Below are 15,559 nucleotides of genomic sequence, written 5' to 3' on the forward strand. Positions count from 1 at the left end.
TAGAGCTAGAGCCTGTAGGTAGCTGTTTCCCTAGGAGCCCGAGACTCCGTCTACTCTGTTCTCCCAGCCTGTACTGTCTCTAAGGTTGGGGGGGAGTTGGATTCAAGTAGTGGGTGTGGCTGGGCCCTGTAGCCCCTCCCAGCATTTTAGGGACAGCGTGCCTTGTTTTCCACAGCCAGAATGAGTCCCTATTTATAGCACTCAGAATCGGGATAGTTTGTTTCAAACTTGGTTTCCAAGGAGAGCCAGCTCCAAGCTGGAAGGGACCAGAAGACCCTGTCCATCCTGTTTGGTTGTCCCTTCAGGCGCGACTTTCATCCCAGTACTTGGGAGGCAGAGACAGGCAGATCTCTGTGAATTCAAGGTCACCCTCCTCCACATAGGGAGACTCTATCCCCCAAAACTAAAAGAATATTTCATAAAGATCCCCTCACATTTACACACACACACACAAATACAGCTGAGGGGGAAAAGGGTTTATTTGGCTAACAATTCCAGGTTGCGGTCGTATTTCAGAGGCAGGGACTCAAGCAATTAGTCCCATCACATCCACAGTCAAGAGCAGGGAGCTTGTTTGCGCTTGTGCAACTTTCTCCTGTTTCCTATAGCTCAGAACCCCACTGCCTAGATAATGGTGCAGCCCGTGATGGGCCGGGTCAATTAACAATCAAGATGATTCCCTACTTAATGTCCGTGCCCATAGGCCAATTGATCTAGATCAGTGGTTTTCAACTTTCTAATGCTGCAACCCTCATGTTGTGGTGACCCCTCCCCCAACCATAAAGTCACGTCCGTTGCTACTTCATACCTGTAATTTTGCTACTGCTATGAATTGTACTGTAAATGTCTGTGTTTTCCCGTGGTCTCAGACATCCCCTGTGAAAGGGTCGTTTGACTCTCCCTCCCCCAAAAGGGGTCATGGCCCACAGATTGAGAACCACGGAACTAGATGATTCATTGGAGACATCTTTCTCGGGTTGTGGCAAATTGTCATTTAAAACTAACCGTTGCCGACTCTCCATTGTTTTCCATGTGAGCGGAGCAGAAAACTAGGGCTTAGGTGGGTAGCAAGAGCGTGGGTTCGTATGAATATAGAATGGAGTGTGTGAAGCAGATGTTCATGGCGTCTCAGTTCCGAGCCGGACTTGATAGGCTTTTTTGAGCGATCGCAAACGGAGGCTCAGAGAGGGAGAGGACAACCCTGAAGCCAACCAGCAAGTGCGCGTCCAGACTGAGACCTGCAGTCTTTGCTGGCTCTCAGCAGGGTGCTCACGTTCATTCATTCATTCATTCATTCACTGGTGCCTCCGATTCTGGGGGCTTAACGGCAGTTTATGGTTCGTGTGCTCTCATCCCACAGGGGGACCCCTATGGAAAGATCCAGAAGCAGGACACCCTAAAAAGGTGCAGCGCTGCGAGGGTGGTGGCCGGAGCATCCCGCGGTCCTCGCTGGAGCAGTGCTCGGATGTGTACCTGCTGCAGAAGATGGTAGAGGAAGTGTTTGATGTTCTTTATAGTAAGATCCTTCCTCATTCCATTCCGGAGAGGGGCGGGCGGGAGACCAGCCTACCCACACCTGCCCTGTCTAGTTTAGTCCCTTCCAGATCATCCCCGCCCACCTCAGCCAGGCCCCGCCCATCAGCCCAGCCTCACTCCACCCAGCTCGATCGAACTGCACTCCAAACTGTCTAGCCCTGCCCAGTGGTATCTGACCCAACCTAACCTCCTTAGCCCAGTCCCACCATATCCAGGCCAGCCCAGCCGTGCCCTCCCAGCGTAACCACATCCACCTTGACCCAGCCTCACTCAGCCATTCTCCAAACCTAGCCCCACCTGCTCGGCCAGTCTCAACCCCGCCATAACTGCTTTAGCTCCGCCCACCGCAGCTGAGCCCTTACCCGGTCCTGCTCGTCCCAGTTCATCCCCTTCAGCGCAGGCCTTCCCTGCCAAATCCAATTTAGCCCCACCTGCCTCACCCCAGCTCTGCCACACCCCACCCAACTCAGCCTACTCCCGTCTGACTGTGCCCTACCGGGTAGCTCACCCCTGCCTTGCCTACCTCAGCCTAGCCCTGCCCAGCAACCACGTCAGCACTGCCCTCGCCCTTCCCAGGCTAGCCCCGCCCACTTCTGCCCAGCTGCGTGTATCTGTGCCCCACCCAGGCATACTCCACCAAGACCAATCAAACTCCACACTGCTTACAGCCCAGCCCTGCTCAGCTGTGCCCACCCACCTTTGCCCAGCCCCAGCTGTGCCCACCCACTTTCACCCAGCCCCACCCAGCTACATTCTAAGCCAATCCGTTTGCCCTCAACCCAGCTCTGCCTACTTCAGCCCCGCTCTGTCTTCCCCGCTTAGCCCTGCCCTAACCACTTTAGCCCAGCCTCACCCAGTGTAGCTGCCCAGCAATGACCTACCCAGGTCAGCCCTGCCCTTACCCTGCCCAGGCCCCAGTCTAACCCTGCTCACTTCTGCCCAGCTTTACCGAGTTGTTCCCCATGCACCTCGTCCCAGTCCCACACAGCCTGGCCCTCTTCCGTCTCACCCAGTAGAGCAGGCCTCTGCAAGACACGTCTTTCTATGCCTTAGCCACTTTCCAGCTCCAAACTTGCAGGCGTGAAAGTCCCTTTCCTGGGCAGCCACCTCTTACCACCTCCCCACCCCGTGGTCCTCCACTTCTGCCTCCTGGTCATTCTGGGACCGAGGCTATCTTCCCTCGGTTAAACCTGAGGTTAAAATTCGGTGTAGCATCCCTGGCAAAGGTCAGTCTACTATCTTGGCATAGGGCCTTCCTGTCTCCTCTCTCCTGTCCTCAGACATACACAGTAGGCATCCACAGAACACATCTACAGGCTGGTGTTCCTTTTATACCACGTCTGCAGCAACGAGGGACCCAGAGTCCCTCTCCAAGGGGGAGTCACCTCACATTGCCTGGCTCCCAGTGTGTCTAGCCAAGTCCCCGCCAGTACTGAGCTTCACCGTTTGCTCCTTGACAGGTGAGGCTATGGGCAGGGCCAGCGTGGTACCTTTGCCCTACGAGAGGCTGCTTAGGGAGCCGGGGCTCCTGGCCGTGCAGGGACTGCCCGAGGGCCTGGCCTTCCGGAGGCCAGCCGAGTATGACCCCAAGGCGCTCATGGCCATTTTGGAGCACAGCCACCGAATACGGTTTAAGCTCAGGAGGTGAGTAAGCCCCTGTCCTAGTTTCGTTTCCTTTCGCTGTGTTAAAAATACCAACAAAAGCCCATTAAGGGAGAAAGGGTTTATTTGGCTCACAATCCCAAGTTACAGTCCGTCACTGTAGGGAGGTCAAAGCAACAGGAATTTGAAGCAGCTAGTCACATTACATCCCTCAGTCAAGAGCCAAAAGCAGTGAATTCAGGCATGCGTGCCAGCGCTCAGCTTGTTTACTCTTAGCTCAGAATCCCTTGCCTAGGGAATGCTGCCACCCACGGTGGGCTGGGCCTGCCCACCTCAGTGTAGTCAAGAAAGTCCCCCTATAGACATGCCCACGGGTCAGCCTAGTCTAACTCCTTCACCGAGACTCTTTCTTCCAAAGTGATTGTAGATGAAGTCAAATCGACGACGATTCAAGCTTTCAGAGTGTGGCGGTACGTGACTTAATCTCCACACTCGTGAGGGAGACGCAGGTGGATCGCTGAGTTTGAGGCCACCCTGGCAGATTCGAAGCCAGCCAGGGCTACACAATGAGATTGTCTCCCATAAAAACAGAAGACAAATAAATCTGTCACATCCTGTACCCAACCAGAGAGCAGAAAGTTAGAGAGACCCCAAGGGAACCCTTTAGGGAAAGCTTTGGGTCCAAAGGAGGAAGCAAGACCAAGGTCCGGTCCTATAGCATAATGTGAGTCAGAGCATGACCGTGGGAGTTTCCCAAGGGCCTTACTGCTGTGTCAGTGTCCAGCAGAATTCTGACTTGGGAAAGAGTCACCCGCAAGGCTGTGCAGAGATCAGGGACAAATGATTGACAATGTGTAGAGATGTGGTTGTCAGTAGGGATGCACGGCTTTAATCCCAACACTTTTGGGGAAGTCGAGGTGAGAGAATCAAGAGTTCAAGGTCATCTTCAACTACACTGTAAGTTCGAGGCTACCTTGGCTACGTGAGACCCTGTCTCAAAAACATAAATTAGTTTTAAAAGGCTTGAGCTGGGAGAGCCGCACGGCCTGGATATGAGCTTAGGCTGTTGATGAGATTCATAAAAGACTGATGGGAAGTGAGGTCAAGGCTGGGACAAGGTGGCTACCAGGGGCGCAGCATAACTGGGGACCTCGTGTTGTCTTAGCTGCTAAGTCTTTGCCAGCAATGCATGAGCAGGTGTGGAGGAGGGGCAGATGGGATGGGAAGGAGCCAGGTGGAGGATGGGGTTGGTGGCCTGGAGAACTGAGGCAGCTTGGGGCAGGCCTGGGTCTTCAGAGGTTGCCACCTGGTATCGGGCATTATGCCCGTGCCACCAGGCTCGTGTCCTTACCTATGATGTCGGGCCTGGCTCCCATCCCACTCCCTTGGAACACGTGTAGTAACCCAGCTCTGTTAAATTCTCTAGAGTATGTTACATAGGCTGTGGAGGGAGAGAGTGGCAGACAAGAGTAGGTATTCAAAGCAGCTCCTATCTTGTCCTTCACCCAGGCCTCCTGATGATGGTGGACAGGACTCAAAGGCACTGGTGGAGATGAATGGTGTCACCCTGCTACCCAAGGGGTCCCGAGACTGCAGTCTGCATGGCCAGGCCTCCAAGGTCACTCCCCAGGACCTGCCCCCCACCGCCACCCCATCCTCCGTGACCAACTTCCTGTACAGCACTTCAGTGCCCAACCACCCCATCCGGGAACTCAAGCAGGAGGCACCCACCTGCCCATTGACCCCCAGCGACCTGACCTTGGGCTGGCCTGTACCTGAGTCCCAGATCCCTAGTGCCCAAGATTTCTCCGACTGCTGTGGTAATGCTGCGTTTGGGGACCTGCCGTGTCTCTCTGGGTGGTTGCCTCTAAGGAGGAAGCATTTCTGAGCAGGGATGGGTTTTGTCGAGACCCAATTCAACTGGGGGCCTCCACTTGGCCTTCTGAACAGACCTTGGATGCCGGGAGGCATCCCCCCCCCCCCAGGCTGTGGAGAGCGTAAATAAACTAATGGGGATGATGGAATGATCCAGCAGGTGCTTGTCGATTGGCTTCACAACCTGAGTTCAATCTCTCCAGACTCACGTGGTGAAAGAGGAAATTGAACCCCACAAGTTGTCCTCTGGCGTCCATACATGCACTCATTCACGCATATGTGTGCGTGCACACCCCCCCCAAGAGATGACTGCAATTAAAAAAGAAATAAAATCATAATGCATTTAATGAGCACCTACTGCATACCCTGCTTGGGTTTAAGATTTAGGGGTGGGCCTAAGAAAAGGAACAGCTGGGAATGAAGGAGATGTGAGCTCTATCCAGGCTGTGTATGCCGGGGCAAGTCTCGATCTCACTGAGCCTCAGTTTCTTCGTTTGTAAAATAGGGTACTTCTGGAGTATCCTTTATCTAAGATTCTTGGGATCGGGATTCCTAAAACAGCCCGGGCGGTGGTGGCGCACGCCTTTAATCCCAGCCCTTGAGAGGCAGAGGCAGGCGGATGGATCTCAGTGAGTTCGAGTCCAGCCTGGACATTTCAGACTTGGGTGTTGGAGATGGCTCAGTTGATCGAGTGCTTGCCTAATTAGAGGCACCTGTCGCTAAGCCCAGTGACCTCCGTTTAATTCCTGGGATCCACATCATAAAAGAGAACCACCTCCCACAAGTTGTGTTCTGATCATTTATAAGTAAATGAATAAATTAAGAGAGTGAGAAGAAAACGGGGAGCCTGACCTGCTCTCGTGGTACCTGCCCCTGGGTATCTCCCAGGCTGGTATAGAGCAGCTGGGATCTGTGGTTAGGGATGTGGGTTGTCAGGAACCTGGGAATCACGGGGCTCCCAGTTCTAGTTTCTCTGAGGTATCTGGGACCCCTCCAAAATGTATACCTTTCTTTGCCCCTTGTTCAGGACAGAAGCCCGCAGGACCTGCTGGGCCTCTCATCCAGAATGTCCATGCCTCCAAGCGGATCCTCTTCTCCATTGTCCATGACAAGTCAGGTAGGCCAGCGCCCTCGGCAGTGACCCGGCCAGAGTGGTTTTCTGAGGGGAAAATGGGTCCTGAAGATACTGGTGAGAGAGAGAGGAGCATTTTGGCGCGAGGGGCTGGGAGTCAGAGCAGCCACGGGCATCACAAATGTCCCCAAACTACAACTTAAAATAGCGTTTGTTACTACGTAGTTTCTGCGTGTATGTTAGTTTCTCATTGCCGTGGAGTTACTTTTCTCTTTGCTGTGATAAGACACTGACCAAAAACAGCTTAAGGGAGGAAGACTCGGTTGTAGCTCGTAGTTCAAAGGGCTACAGTGTGCCAAGTAACCTCCCGGAAGACCTGGCGCGGAGTCTGAGGTGCCTGGTCACACAATCAGAGACCGGAAAGAGATGAATTGGAGGCTGGTGTTCGGCTTGTTTCTTCTTTTGATATAATCTGGGATCTCAGCTATGGAATGGAATGGTACAGCCCTGTCCAGAAACCCCCTCACAAACACACCCAGCCGGTTGGTCATTTCCATGGTGATTCTAAATCCTGTTCAAGTTGACAAGTAAACCTTGCTATCACAGCGGATGAGAAAATAGTTCGTGTGTAGGGTCTCTTGCGAGCTCATTGGCATGGTGTCACCCGGGCAGCAGTCTCATCTGAGGGTTTGGCTGAAGGAAGGTCACCCTTGCAGCCATGGATCAGAGGCTTCAGTTCTGCACCACCTGGGCTAGTTTACCTCAGGACAGCAGAACAGGCTCGCAACTTTGCTGCGGCTGGCGTCCTCAGGCTTGGTGGTCCAAGGCAGGAAGGAGTAAGCCTGGTTTTTTTTTTTTTTTTCATGACCTCACTTCAGAAGTGACTATCATTTCTGCCCCCATTCTATCCATGAAAAGCCCAGAATGTTCCAGCCAGTGCTCAGAGGGGGGAAAATTATACTCTTCCTGTGAGAGAAGAAATATTTAAAAAGTTAGGTATGAGGCTTTAATTCAGCACTCAGGAAGGAGAGACAGGAGGATCTCTGAGTTCGAGGCCAGTCTGGTTTACATAGAAAATACCAGACTTGCCAGAGCTACATAGTGAGACTCTGCCTCAAAAAGGAAGGAAGGAAGGAAGGAAGGAAGGAAGGGGGAAAGGAAGGAAGGAAGGAAGGAACCCTTGTATGGGTGCTCTCAGCACTTGGGAACTAAGACAGGAAGCTTGCCTTTGAGGCTAACCTGGGCTATGCAGTAAGGCTCTGTCTGTAAAGAACAGATGAAAGAAAGTAAAGAAGGATGTGGGGGGGGGCTGGAATGTGGTTGAACAGTCACGAATTGTTTATAGCCCCCCAGTTCCCCATGGAGGGCAGGATGTGTGCCTCAGGACTAGAGTGCCTCTTTAGACTGGGAGCTTGGCTGGACCAAAGATCATTTCTCTAGCATGTATTAGGGTCCTGGGTCCCAGCACTAGCCCTGCCTGATTCCCTAGACTTTGTGACACAGAGGCTGAGGCAGGAGGATTTCAAATCCAGTCCAACCTGGTCTACATAGTAAGACCCTCCTTCCTCAAGAGATGTGGCTTTCCTAGGCTTTGCCTTCCTAAGGAAGAGTATTGTGGGGAGTCAGATCTGTGCCTTCATGGCTCTTTGGGAGATGGGGAAGTGGACATGGAGCTGGCGAGAGAGCGGAGGGGGGACACTGTCCAAGCACCCTAAATTGCACGGGGGCTGCGGCGACAATGGATGGGCCAGCAGTGTTCTTCACAGTGGCACCCTAGGCTGGTGGGGGAGAATGGCAGGAACAGGGGACCAGCCCGTCACTGGGCCTTCTGTGTTTTGATAGAGAAGTGGGACGCCTTCATCAAGGAGATGGAGGACATCAACACCCTGCGGGAGTGCGTGCAGATCCTGTTTAACAGCAGATACGGTGAGTGGGCGGCGCAGCCCACCGGGTGAGCATCTCATTATGTGTGGCAGTCGCTTGTGTTCCCCAACACAACAGCCTGAGCCATATGCTGGCGCCCGCGCAACGTCAGTGCGGATGGCATCCAGCGTGGGCTCTCCCCTATCTGGGGAGAGGGTGGTTGTGTCAATATTTCCCTTGCAGATTCTTTGTGGGGGTGGGATGATGGCAGATCCCCAGACCTTCCGTCACCTATGGGAAGATGGGCAGGGGGACGTGTTGCTCTCTGTTGGCTGCTCCCACGGCCCCTTATTATAGTCTACTATATTTGTTGTGTGTGCATGCATATGTGTGTGTAGTTGCACATACGTGTGTGTGCGTGTTGAGGCCAGAGGACAACCTCAGGTATCATTTTTAAGACATCACGCACCTTTGTTGCGTGCTGTTGCTGAGACTGTCTCAGGAGCCCCATTCCTGTTGCTGAGACTGTCTCAGGTAGCCGGGGCTAGTGTTGAAATTGCTGTGTAGGAGAGTGACCTTGAACTTTTGATCCTCCTTCCTGTACTTCCTGCTAGGATTCCAGGTGTGCACCACCACGTCCATGATGATGGAGATGGAACCCAGGGTCCCCATAAAAAGTTCTATCCCAGCTGGAAAAGTACACAGAGAGGCCCTGTCTTAGACTCCTATTGCTACAATGAAACACCATGACCCCAGAACCAGCCTGGAAAAGAAAGGGTTTGTTTCGGGGTTCACACTCCATGGCGAAAGGACAGGGCAGGAGCTTGAGGCAGGCACCTGGAGGCAGGAACCGAAGCAGTGGCCATAGAGGAACGCTGCTTATTGGTTTGCTCTCATGACTTGCCCAGCTTTCTTAGAGCATCCAGAAGCAGCAACCCAGGTGTGATACAGCCCACAGCGAAGTGGGCTGGTCCTACATCAATCATCAGTCAAGAAGCTGCACCACAGTCTTGCCCATAGGCCAGTTAGTAGGGACATTTTCTCAACTGAGGTTCCCTCTTCCCAAATGACTCCAGCTTGTGTCAGGTAGACATAGAACTAGCCAACATAGCCAACTTACTGGCCATCCCCATTTCTGTGTCCTGATCTCTTTTTTGGAGACATCGTCTCTTACTGGCTTAGGTTAGTGGAGCTGGCTAATGGGCCTCAGGGCCCATCTGTTTCTGTGTCTCCAATGTTGGAGTTTATAAGTACAAGCTACCACTCCTGGCTATTTTGCATTAGTTCTGGCCATCAGAATCGGATCTGTATGTTTGTAAGACAGGCACTTTACCAACTGAGCTAAGACTTTTTAATTACGTGCAGTGGTGTGTCTGTCTGTCTGTCTGCCTCCATCACATGGGCGTGCCGGTCAGAGGACAGCTCTCAGGATTTGATTGTCCCGGCCATCATTTAGGTACCATGGATTGAACTCAGATTATCAGGCTTGGTGTTAAGTGCCTGTACCTGGTGAGCTGTCATCACTAGCTTGTCTTTTGTGTGTGTGTTTTGTTGTTGTTTTGGGGTATGTGAGTGCCTTGTTTGTTTGTTTGTTTCGAGACAGGGTTTTTCTGTAGCCCTGGCTGTCCTCAAACTCAGAGATCCGCCTGCCTCTGCCTCCGCCTCCCGAGTGTGTGAGTGTTCTACATTTATTTTGTGTTTGTCTGTGTCTGCTGAACTGTGCCGTGACACACATATTTGTACTCAGAGGACAGACTTCAGCAGTTGATTCCCTCCTTCTGCTGTATGAGTTCCAGGGATTGAATTCATATTTGGGCTTTGTCGTAAAGCACCTTTACCCACCGAACCATACTCCTCCCCTCTTAGATTTTTTTGGAGACAAGGCTCTTATTTCATAGCCTACACTAGGCTAAAATCATTACTTAGGACAAGCTGCCTCAGCCCAGCAAATACTGTGATTGTACGTGTGACTAATTTACTTTCTTTCCTTTCTCCCTTTCCTTTCCTTTTATTTCATTCTTTTGAGGGTGGGGGTATTTCGAGACAGGGCTTCTATGTGTTGCCCTGGCTGTCCTGGAGCTCACTGTGTAGACCAGGCTGTCTTTAAACTCATAGAGATCCGCCCGCTTCTGCCTTGAAAGTGCTGGGATTAAAGGCATGGGGCACCACCATCACCCCGGGCCTTCTTTCTTATTTATGTGTTCATTTTGAGATGGGGTCTCATTTTACCTAGGCTGCCTTTGAACTCCAAGTAGCCCAGGATGACCTTGAACTTCTGATCCTCCTGCCTCTACTTCCTGAGTGTTCCAGGACAGGAACACGCCACCCTGCCCAGTTTATTCAATGCTGGGGGTGGAATTCGGGGCTCCAAGTGTGCCAGGCAAACACTCCCAGCTGAGTCACATCCCGGCACTTTTATCTGGTTTTTTTTTTAGACATAGTCCAGGCTGGCTTTGAACTCATAGCAATCTTCCTACCTCCATCTCTGCAAGGCTCAGATTCCCAGGTATGCACCATCTTCTGGCTTTCCTGCTTTATTTGCCTGTTTTATGTCCTCTGCTTAACAGGTCTTTTTCACTCTGGAGAGGTAAACTCCGTAGGAGATGATCCAAAAGCTGAGTTTTGTAAAATATTTAAGAACTTGTCCCCAGAACAGAGCACCTCACCATTAAAGCCTAAGACATAACGTGATAGGGATAAGGTCCTCTATCCTAGAGGACGACTTTCTGTCCAAGGACCACAGCAACCAATGCCTGAAGGGCACGTATATGCAGACATGCAGCAGTGGTGTAGACATGCAGCAGTGGTGCAGACATGCAGCAGTGGTGCTTACATGCAGACGTACAGCAGTGTGTACTTACATGTAGACATGCAGCAGTGGTGCTTACATGCAGACATGCAGCTGTGGTGCTTACATGCAGACATACAGCAGTGAGTAGGTACATGCAGACATGAAGCAGTGGTGCTTACATACAGACATGCAGCAGTGGTGCTTACATGCAGACATTCAGCAGTGGGTACTTAAACATGCAGATACATGCAGCAGTGGGTATTTACATGTAGACATTCAGCAGTGGTGCTTGCATGTAGATATATGAGGGGGTCCCCGCAGACATCAGACAGGGAAGCAAACCAAATGAAGAGACGAGAATGAAAACCCAGTGCAGACTGACTTCATCCATCTGGATCAGACTTTGGGGGCTCTAATGCCAGGCAGTTCCTCGTCAGCAAATTTAAAACTCAGTACAATTGGGGGGAAATTTTCCAGGCAACAGTCAGTCCAGTTCCAGGTACGCAATACATTTGAAGGTGTGACTACATGGAGATTCTTTTACAAAGTACATGCGACCGTGAGGAAGGGAGGGAGGGTTCAGTAGCTTAAGACCCAGAATCTAGTGTGCTCTCTGAATAGCATAGAAGTCAGCAGGCCGTAAAGTACACGGGACATCTACTGCAAGGATGGGTAACAGTCTAGGGAGGGAAGAGTCTAGAATAATCTTTCTGAGGAATTTGGGTAAGGTCTGCCTCCACAGATAGCTAAAAAGTCACCAACTTATTAACAAAATCCACTCCTTGCCTTCTGGACGGGAAAACAGTTATTTTATCTCCTCCATTGAGAAGTGGGCTCTATGTGTTTAACATTCCTGGTTTCCCTAGTGATCTGTGGCACAAGGACCTTTGTGCCCCCAACAGATGCATACAGTAGTGTGCACTGTGTGCACATGCATGTAGCTGTGGGCATTTGTGTGCAAGATCATGCGGTTGTGGACCCTCGTGTGCAAGCGCGCACAGCTGTGAGAACTTGAATGTGGTTGCATGCAGCGGTTGGTGTTAGTGTCCAGGTGTCCACAGTGCTTGGCCAGGAAACAAAGATGGCTTAGAGGAGGCTGAGTCCTCGGGCTAGAGAGTCAGGTGGCTTCCTGAGATGATGCCCTTGCTGGGCAGTCTGGGACTGGTAGCCCAGGCCCCCTGTGTAGGGTGTGGGGTGGCGTGTGCACAGGACTCTCCCGACAATCAGGTGAACCCCCTGGGCTGTAGGGAGTAGAAACTGGAGACGCTTTCGCTATGTGCAAGAGAATAGGACCTGGTTAAGCGCTGGCATCTGCTTGACCATAGTGCCAGCCCCTGATGCTGTCTTTCTGGCTATGATATATGCTTGTGATGGGGCAGGGCGCGCGCGCGCCTGCGAGAGAGAGAGAGAGAGAGAGAGAGAGAGAGAGAGAGAGAGAGAGAGAGAGAGAGAGAGAGAGAGAGGTGGTGGCAGCGTACACCTTTAATCCCAGCAGTCAGGAGGCAGAGGCTGAGGGATCTCTGTAAATTTGAGGCCAAACTGGTCTACAAAGAGAGTTCCAGGACAGCCAGGGCTGTTACAGAGAGAAACCCTGTCTCTGGAAAAAAAACGCAGAGAGACCAGGCTTAGTGGTCTCTTACACTTGTAATTCCAGCATTTTGAGACTGAGACAAAGGGATTTAAGGGTTGCAGGCCTGCCTGGGGTGTAAAGAGAGACCCTGTCAAAAACTAAAGGAGTTGAGAATGTGGCTCTGTTGGTAGAGTGCTTGCCTAGCATGTGTGAAGGGGTTCCATCCCCCGCGACATATAAACCAGACATAGTGGTTTACGCCAGTATCCCAGCACTTGGGAGATGAGGCAGGAGGATCGTGAATTCAGAGACCCCCCCATCTCAGGGGGGAAAACATCCAACATTGCATGGTCCTGAGCTCACATGAACTCCAAAAAGTGATTGCCCAGACACTGCAGGCAGGGAGGGGGCTCCCCAGACAGCAGGCGGGGGTGAGGAAGAAATGATTTGACAGCTGCAGAGATTTCAAGGGATTATTTAATATGACAACGAGCTAATTGTGACTTCACAGTGTAGAGCTGGCTGCCAACGCTGTCACCAGACACCGGGCCCGGGCCCGTCAACAAGAAAACAGTGAGCTGCTCTTGAAGTAGCCTGGACTATTCTGCCCAGCCCTGGCGTGGCCAGTGAGTGCCTGGAGGGCAGCTCAGAGCTACAAGGACACCACCCTGAGCAGAACAGGGAAAGCCCAGAGCAAGGGCCAGCGTGGCCCAAGAAAATAAGCAATAGTTAGTGCTTGGCAGGCTAGTGCACCTGGCGCACAACCCAACCCTTGCGAGGCTGAGGCAGGAAGATTGCTGTGTATTTGATGCCAGTCTGGGACTGTAATAAGACCCTGTCTCAAGTAGATGCAGGGCAGCAGGAAGGTAAATGGTTCAACTGGTAAAAAGGGGGAAAAAAGGCTCTTGCAGCCAAGTCTTATGCACTGAGTTTCATCCCCGGCACCCACCCGAAGGAAGGAGAGAACTGACTTCTGCAAGTTGTCCTCTGACCTCCATGCTCAGGCACTTAGGCAATGCCTCCCAATAAATAATTAGCATGCTTTTTTTTTTTTTAATGTAAAAACAAAAAGGACCCTGGGTAGGGTGGTGGTGGTGCATTCTTTTAATACCAGCACTCAAGCGGATCTCTGTGAGTTCGAGACCAGCCTGATCTACAAGAGCTAGTTCCAGGACTGGCTCCAAAGCCACAGAGAAACCCTGACTCAAAAAACAAAACAAAACAAACAAACAAACAAAGACCCTGGTCAAGGCAGCCCTGCTCTTTAATGTCAATATTTGGGAAGCAGAAGCAAGCAGGCCTTGGAATGTGAGGCCAGCCTGGTCTACATAGTGAGTTCTGAGTCAGCCAGGACTAAATAGTGAGAATCTGTCTGAAAGGGCTAGAGAGAGAGAGAGAGAGAGAGAGAGAGAGAGAGAGAGAGAGAGAGAGAGGACACCATTGTTTCTGTTACTACACAGCCAAGGCAGCATTAGATGGAAGGGAACAGGATCCTGTGACTTGTCTCTCATACTCATCCTTGTTCTTGTCCTTCTAGCGGAAGCCCTGGGCCTGGACCACATGGTCCCTGTCCCCTATAGGAAGATAGCCTGTGACCCCGAGGCTGTGGAAATTGTGGGCATCCCGGACAAGATCCCCTTCAAGCGGCCCTGTACTTACGGGGTGCCCAAGCTGAAGCGGATTCTGGAGGAGCGGCACAGCATTCACTTCATCATCAAGAGGTGTGCACTGGCTGGGTTCTGGGAAAGAAGGCCTGCCTAGAACTGCCCACTGAGGGGCTGGGGCATGGCTCAGTGGGAGAGCCCCTGCCTAGAACTGCCCTCTGAGGGGCTGGGGCGTGGCTCAGTGGTAGAGCCCCTGCCTAGAACTGCCCACTGAGGGGCTGGGGCGTGGCTCAGTGGTAGAGCACCTGCCTAATGTGTGAGACTCTGGATTTTTCTGCCCTCAGAGCCACAAAGACAAAAAGAAGAGCAGATGGTTCTAGAACTTAGAACTGTGCTTTGGGACCCTAGTCCATCAAATGTGCCTACTAACCCAGACATGCTATGAGGGCATCTGGCTTTTTTCCTCGGCCTCCCCCAAAAGTGAAGTGAAACCCCTTTAGCCTGGCCCTGCCTCCCCCAACTATGTACTTCATAAATAATGGTCCCCTTGTTACTTCTTCAGCTGCTGGGTCAGTGGGCGGGACTGAGAAGGGAAGCTGGGCCCCTAGACAGGAAGCCAGTTCCCTCTGGCCTTGGTCTCTGTGGTTGCTTCAGGCCTAGTGTTTTCCAGATGTGTGTGAGCTCTCTGAGCTCCGCAAACAGCAGGGAAGCAAGCCCCAGTCTCTCAGAAGAACAGGAAGTCACGCTTAGACTTTATGCCCTGAGCCTTAACCTAGACACCTAACTCAGTCTGCACTTATTGGCTTTATTGTTTTGTTTTGTTGAACTATTTTTTTTTTTTTCAAGCAAGGTCTCACTATGTGCCTTTGGCTGATCTGGAACTCACTATGTAGACCAGGCTGGCCTCAAACTCACAGAGATCAGCCTGTCTCTGCCTTCTGAGTACTGGGATTAAAAGTGTGCACCAGTATATCTGACTAGGTTTTTTGTTTGTTTGTTTCTTGTTTTTGTAAATTTTGCCATTGGTGGTTTTAAAGATAGGGTCTCTTGTACTGTGAGAACGTTAATTTAGACAGATTGTTCAAAATACTCAGTTTTGCGATAGTTCCCCGCAGACGCTCTAACCATTGTCAGGCCCCGGTTACACGCCCAGCCTCCTGTCCTAGGCTCATCCTGGTGCTGTGATAACCGTGTGACTGGCAGCAGCTCTGGGAGGAAATGGGGTTGGTTTCCCGTTCCAGGTCACAGTTCACCATTGAGGGAAGCCAGGGCAGGAACTCGAGCAGGAACCGCGGAGGCACGCAGCTCGTTGGCTCAGTCTCTGGCTTGCTAACCCTGCTCCATGCTTCCTATTGGCTGAGTCCTCCTGTATCGATTTACACGATTCCTCAGAGACACGTCCACAGGCTGATCTGATGCGGGCAGTGCCTCAGGTGACGCTAGTTTGTGTCACCGGGACAGTTGAGACCTAACCAGCCCCGACCTCCTGAACACCTTTCTCTTTGGCAAATCTTTCCCTTGTACAGTCATGCCGATAGTAACTGTTGTTGCTAGTCTTTTTGAGACAAGATCATAATGTATAATATATAGCCCATGGCCTTGACCTAAAGATCCTCCTGCCTCAGCCTCCCAAGTGTTGGGTTTAC

General features: G+C 51.7%; 1 protein-coding gene across 12 annotated transcripts in view; it reads left to right on the forward strand.

The window, feature by feature from the left end:
• Gtf2ird1 (GTF2I repeat domain containing 1) overlaps nt 1-15,559 on the forward strand; it is an 88,558-nt gene that overhangs the window by 40,798 nt on the left and 32,201 nt on the right. For 11 of the 12 annotated variants that reach the window (XM_050166109.1, XM_050166104.1, XM_050166105.1 and 8 more), the window contains exons 4-9: nt 1,361-1,516; nt 2,997-3,180; nt 4,648-4,958; nt 6,041-6,130; nt 7,928-8,011; nt 13,847-14,030. In XM_050166109.1, coding sequence (XP_050022066.1) covers nt 1,361-1,516; nt 2,997-3,180; nt 4,648-4,958; nt 6,041-6,130; nt 7,928-8,011; nt 13,847-14,030 — 1,009 coding nt within the window. Of the gene's footprint in view, nt 1-1,360; nt 1,517-2,996; nt 3,181-4,647; nt 4,959-6,040; nt 6,131-7,927; nt 8,012-13,846; nt 14,031-15,559 lie in introns of those variants that run through there. The other variant, XM_050166114.1, reaches the window with a different exon arrangement.

Source organism: Alexandromys fortis, unplaced genomic scaffold (genome assembly GCF_014885135.2).
Source record: "Alexandromys fortis isolate MF-2015 unplaced genomic scaffold, M_Fortis_MF-2015_v1.1 scaffold_151, whole genome shotgun sequence".
NCBI classification, from domain to species: Eukaryota; Metazoa; Chordata; class Mammalia; order Rodentia; family Cricetidae; genus Alexandromys; species Alexandromys fortis.